The sequence below is a fragment of the Mya arenaria genome, chromosome 5 (genome assembly GCF_026914265.1).
Source record: "Mya arenaria isolate MELC-2E11 chromosome 5, ASM2691426v1".
NCBI classification, from domain to species: domain Eukaryota; kingdom Metazoa; phylum Mollusca; class Bivalvia; order Myida; family Myidae; genus Mya; species Mya arenaria.
Window position 1 is genome coordinate 37,505,289 of NC_069126.1, and position 6,563 is coordinate 37,511,851.

Below are 6,563 nucleotides of genomic sequence, written 5' to 3' on the forward strand. Positions count from 1 at the left end.
TTGATTTATTTTTAAAAACATATCAATGTATTGTGATAGCCCTTGTGTATTCGGTATTGTGCAAACTCTTTAACCTTGACCTTTAATTTAAACACCATTCAAGATATTCAAAGGAAAACCTGGTATACATGTTTTCAGAGAAATTGAGCATAGTATGTGAAGGAAGCACTCTAGCTTTAAGAATTATTGAGTAAATGCCCCTTCAACTAAAAATCAAAAGACAAGCGTTTATGTTCACTCCATGACACTCTTGTATGTTCTTATATACGTTTTGAGTGAAAGGGAATTCAGATTTTGTTGTCTGTGCAAGTATTTCTTTGAAATACATTGTCAGATAGCTTTATTTCTGTGATAATTTCTGTTTCTTGTTTAAAAGCTGTAACATCATGTAACGTAACATCAAAAGATAACGAAATTTTATGGGGGGACTCTTCAATAGTTAAAATTCAACAATAATAGTGTTTTTTTTATATCAGTTCAACAACATAATACTTACTATTTGATCTAGAGGAAAATTGTACTCTATTCTGTTCTCAGATACGCCCTGGTTACTTTTGATAGTCAGCTTGACGTCCCTCAACCATTCACCAATTAATTATTTCAAAGTCAAATTTAACCTCTAAAACCTGCACTCTCACATATTAACCGTTTGACAACTTGATCAAAAAATAAAAATTCTTGGAATGAAAACCAGTGATTTAAGACTGCTGATAAAAGATCAGATTGCATTTTTTCATATTAACGTTTAAAAATCAATGATTTATGGCTAAAAGCGTTACTGCATGAAATGCATAAAACATCAATTTGATCAAAATTATGAAAACCTGCGATATGATTTAACCTGCGATATGATTTTTTTGTCAGCAGTCTTATATCACTGGTTTCCATGCTTTTTCGCAAAAATTTGCACGTTCCAAGACAAAAAAAAGTGGTCAAAACGTTCATTCTCTAAGAGTGCAGCTTTAAATTGCATTTATGTATCAAAAAGACAACACTAGAGCAGAAGCTTGTTTTCTGACTTGGGAGCCAAAAAACAGAAATATAACATCAAAAGCAGGTTGATGGAAATCTGATCAAGTTGTGCGAGGCATTGTCTTTATAAAAAAAAGCGCTCAGTAAAAACTCTGAAAATATTCAAACTCAACTTTTTTTAAATTTAAAATGTAACTTAACCAATTGCAATTTTATGTATAAGTGGTGATGGTCTTACCTTGAAAATAGGGTGGGGGGGGGAGAGGGTAGCCAGAACCACAACATTACTTTTTTGAGACGGCAATCATAAAACTGCAACAACATTTCATTACAGGCTCGGGATTATGATCAATACTACCAAAAGGTCGTGGACAGTTGCCGCAAGAAGACGATCACCACAGAGACAGAGCTACATCACCTGGTGTCGTCCCTGTGTGACAAAATAAAGCATGAAGAGAAACAACCACGTCAAATCACTGTGTATGTGGAGGTGCAAGATATGGACAGGGAGCTTTGCGCAGCCATGCTTCAAGCTAAATCCATTGTTGATGGTAAGGAAATTTGAAATTGTAAATGCCGGTTTCTGAAGGAAATGTTTTTAGGTATTGTCACGCAACCATGCATATAGCCAGTCCATTGTTGCTAGTAAGAAAAGTGACATTTTTTAGCTCACCTGACTTTAAAAGCAAGTGTTGACCATGGCATAAAGTTGATGTTTTCATCAGCAGTGTCATTGTTTAGAAACCTAAACCTTCGGGCCGGCAATATGTAAAACATGTTCAATACTGTAATAGTTAAATTATTAAAAACGCTACTCTTAAGCCATAGTGAAGTAAGACAATCATAGTTCATCTGGGGGTTTTTTCAAGAAAAAAAAGTTGTATCAAAAAAGAAATGTGATAGCTTTATAGTGTCATTTTGGGTGGAGTGGTCAAAATTTATTTGGATATGCAAAAACTCTTATTTTGACCATAAATTAAAAATCTTTTAAGATATCTTAATGAAACTTGGTATACATGATTTAAGAGACAATATGCACGTGCAAAGCAATGCCCATATGCCTGAAACTTGAATTGTTGAATTGTGCCCGTTGTTCGACTGAAAAAAGACGTCTTGTTTTTTTGTTGTTGTTTTTTACATTGACAAAGATCTAGAAGCTTCAGGATTCTGTTCACCTTTGAAAATCCTCAGATTTTTTTATTTTATTTTCAGGAGAGATGTCTTCTATATCAGGAACTGATAACAAAAAGTAAGTTATGACATTACGTTTTGTGTTGTTATATAGAAATCACAAGATATCAACTCATGCCTTATATGTTTTTCATGTTTTACATATATAAATAGACTGACTTTTAAGTTGCATTGTTCGCTGCTTAGTAGAAAATAAAATTCTCATCGAATTGGTAAAGATAGTGGAGTGACTGAGTTGCTAGGATAAACTCATATACCGGTTCATGTATAGACCTTTTGGCTGATATCAATTTTAGCCAGATTTCACACTGAAATCGTTACAAAACAATCCATTTCTGGATAGTTTGAATTGCGCTTTCATTTATTACGATCAGAGGCAGCACTATCTAGGCAGAACTGCATGGTGTACAATATGGCAACAGGCAGTATTAACAAAAAGGACTATACTTTAATATTGCGTTTATATTGGTAGGGTGTTTTGTAGTTGTACACATAATACAGTCAAATTAGTAAAAGAACAAATTCATGTGATTTTGTTTGTTACTTGGCATGAATGACATGGTATTCTACCAGGAGCACAGTTTGGTGGACAAACTGTGGATCGTTTAATGTTTTATTTGTTATACCAATGTTGATGGTCAATGGAGATCGTTTGGGCCTTAATTAATATCCATTGCATATTGTCCAAAAAGTGTTCATTTAAAAGACTTAAACTACAAAGGTAAGTAATGGAAAGAGTTGCCCTAAAATTAAAATGGAAGAAAAACCGAGAAATACTCCCAAAAATACACTGGTTAAGAGCACAAGTAGACAGAAATACCCAGAAAATATACTGGTAAAGTGCACAAATGGACAGAAATACCGCGGCAAATGGACTGGTAAAAAGCCAAATAGACAGAAACGCCCAATGAAATAAAGTGGTTGAAAGCACAAGGACAGTAGACAGAAATAATTAAAAAAAATACACTGGTTAAGAGCACAAGAAGCCAGTAATACCAGGAAAATATACCGGTAAAGCTCACTTATAGACAGAAATACCGGGAAAAAACTGTTAAGTGTACAAATAGGGAAATATACCAGTAAAGATCACAATAAGACAGAAATATCCCACAAAATACTGGTGAAGAGCACAAGTACACAGAAATACCAGAAAAATATTCTGGTTAAGAGCACAAGAAGACAGAAATACTGGAAAAATATACCGGTTAAGAGTACATGTACAAGAAGACAGAAATACCGGAAAAATATGCCGGTTAAGAGCACAAGAAGACAGAAAGACTGGGAAAATATACCGGTTAAAAGCACAAGAAGACAGAAAGACTGGGAAAATATACCGGTTAAGAGCACAAGAAGACAGAAAGACTGGGAAAATATACCGGTTAAAAGCACAAAAAAGACAGAAATACTGGGAAAATATACCGATTAAGAGCACAAGAAGACAGAAATACTGGGAAAATATACCGGTTAAGAGCACAAGAAGACAGAAATACTGGGAAAATATACCGATTAAGAGCACAAGAAGACAGAAAGACTGGGAAAATATACCGGTTAAAAGCACAAGAAGACAGAAAGACTGGGAAAATATACCGGTTAAGAGCACAAGAAGACAGAAATACCGGAAAAAATGTAACGGTTAAGAGCACAAGAAGACAGAAATTCCGGAAAAATATACCGGTTAAGAGCACAAGTAGACAGAAATACCCCAGATTTTTTTGGGTTAAGCGCACAAACAGACAGAAACATCCTTGTAAATATTCCGGTAAGGTACGCAAATAGACATAACTCAAAACAACTGCCACAATAATTAATATAAATAAACAGATGCCAACTCTAGGACCTTATCAACTGAAGAAGATATTAATTCTATCAATTAAATACATGAAACAAAAAAAGAATTGCTACATGATCAAGTCCACATTTCAAGGATGTTACCAGGATCTGGCAAAGTAAAAGAAATTTCAATATAACAACATAAATATAACGACAACACCACAGCACAACTGGATGAATTGATATTACAGCATTAAGTCATTTAAGTTATTGGACTTAAAGGGGAGTGTTTTATTCTTAAATTATTTAAGTGTTATCCACTTCTTCGCATTAAGATATGACAATAATCAGAAAGGCTTTAATTTTCATTCTATTTCTAAACAATCAAAGTAAAGACATCCTTTGTGATAATAAATGTTTGTGTTCTGAATATTAAGGGAAATAAAAATGATGGAAATACGGTATTAAGCAGATGATAAAAAAGTTGAAATTGTTCAAGTAAATAGAATTTAAGGAGTCAGGTACTTGTACATGATTTCATCAATGTATTATCAAAAACTCATGTCAAATAGAGTTCTAAAAAGTTGTTTTTGAATTGAATTTGTGCAAAACCCATAATAGCAGATTACAGTATACACTGTATATCCCATATTCAGCGGACAGACCTAGGCTTAGGCATTTATATTATCCTTCTTGAGATGTACAAGATACAGAAAACAGCTGATTTATATCCGTGCAAAATGATTGGTTAAGACCACTCTGTCTCAAAATTGCTACCCAGATGACACAGTGAATCAAGCAGGATCAGTCAGCCTTTCGTTGATCCGCTGATATGTGCAGGTGCCAATAGGTCAGTGGACTCCCCGGGATGTAGAAATAAAACTGTATATTTTGTTTGCACAAAAAGGTTTGATCTGTGGGACCATCCAGATTTTATTAATCGCAGCTCTCACAGCATTTTAGCTTTTAAATTACTTCTTTGGCATATACCCCACCAACCTTTTTTTGCTTTGAAGTCACAATGGGGGATGTGATGGGTTTAAGCCATATAGGAGCTGGCAGTTCAGCATGAACTTGAATAAAAGACAACATATTTGTTAGAACCCGTGGTATCGAAGATATGAGGCACCAGTAGAAATTATGTTACAAAACATTCAATCAGGCAAAGTGACTTGCACAGATGAAGCTGTCTCTTAGTCCATCTTCAACAATCATCACTGATCACCGATGTATATGCATATTGGCAGTGTAGGCCAACCTGCTGGTAATCTTCGAAAAAAGTGCTAGAAAATGCTATCACAGGCATTCCAACCAAAATGAGCCATGCCTTGTCATCATCTCTTGTCTAGCTTATCACCTGCTTGGGCGAGGCATGATCCATTGTTATTGACCATGTAATGAAGGTGAAAATGCTGTGACACAGCCACTGAAAATGTTATGAAAAGAAGAGAAAAATTACATGTGTTATTGAGGGCAACTCTTATTGGTATTATATATGAGAATTTCATATATATAACAATAAATTTTGACAAACACACTTATAACATGTTACGTGATGTTATTAAATTTTGTTATCACAAACACACAAATAAATTACATTTTGTTAAACACTATAAAATCATATTTGTGATGTTATTAGATAACATATTGTTAAACATGCTAACATCATGTTTTCACATTTACTTTATTCATCTAGTTTGAGGTTTTTGCAGCAATGTAATCAATTGTTTCCATCCTGCCTCTTCCAGACCAGACCAGAGACTCAAACCCAAACATGAGCCTGTCGAAGTCACTGTAGTAATTGATGGCACTAAAACAACTAAGACTGACACAGATGTTGGTGCTGGCATATCTAAATCTTCAAGTATTTCAGCCAATCTCAAATCAACTACAGGTGCTACAGTTAAGGCTACAACAGGTGACAAACCTACGTCTACCTCGAACAGTTCCAAGTCTACCAAAGGCAAGACAGAAAAACCAAAGAGTGAGAATGAATCAAAAGGTGTTTGTAGTTCTGCAAGTCCAAAGTCTTCTAAAGGTGCCTCAGATAATATCAAGCCCGGTGACAAACCTAAATCTACTTCAAGCAGCACAAAGTCAACCAGTAGTCCAACTGAAAGGACAAAGTCTGGAAACAAATCTAAGTCTACTTCTGCAAGTCCAAAGCCAACAAGTGGTACACCTGCGAAGACCAAGCCAGATGGTAAAAGTGTGTCATCTGATATGAAGTCAACCAATAAATCTCCAGATGATGCAAGAAGAAGCGGTAGAAGAAGTCCTAGACCTAGAGATGATAGGAAAAGTGATAAGCAAAAGTCTCAAACACGAGAAAGAAGCAGGAGGAGAGAAGATACCAAAACTGACAACAAGGTTTCATCTTAAAGACGAAGCCCAATGGAAGAGTCTTTAAGAGGTGATACCAGCAACAAAAGAGCAAGAACTGATAATGGTTCCGTTCATCAGTTATCAAAGAAAATATCTTCTCAATCATCTGAGGTTGCTGCTCGAAAGATTGATGAGAAAGCAAAAGATGAGGGTGAGACAATGGATTATAGTGTTGAAGATGAAGATAGAGGACTGAATGAAGAGGATTTGAAAATTCTTGAGATTCAGTTGGCAGAAGCTGGTAG

General features: G+C 35.1%; 1 protein-coding gene across 1 annotated transcript in view; it reads left to right on the plus strand.

Moving 5' to 3' along the window:
* Positions 1–6,324, plus strand: part of LOC128235660 (vitellogenin-2-like) — a 10,222-nt gene extending 3,898 nt beyond the window's left edge. The window contains exons 4-6 of the mRNA XM_052950465.1: positions 1,307–1,523; positions 2,185–2,221; positions 5,682–6,324. Coding sequence (XP_052806425.1) covers positions 1,307–1,523; positions 2,185–2,221; positions 5,682–6,315 — 888 coding nt within the window. The 3' untranslated portion in view covers positions 6,316–6,324. The remainder of the gene's footprint in view (positions 1–1,306; positions 1,524–2,184; positions 2,222–5,681) is intronic.
* Positions 6,325–6,563: the final 239 nt, after the last annotated feature.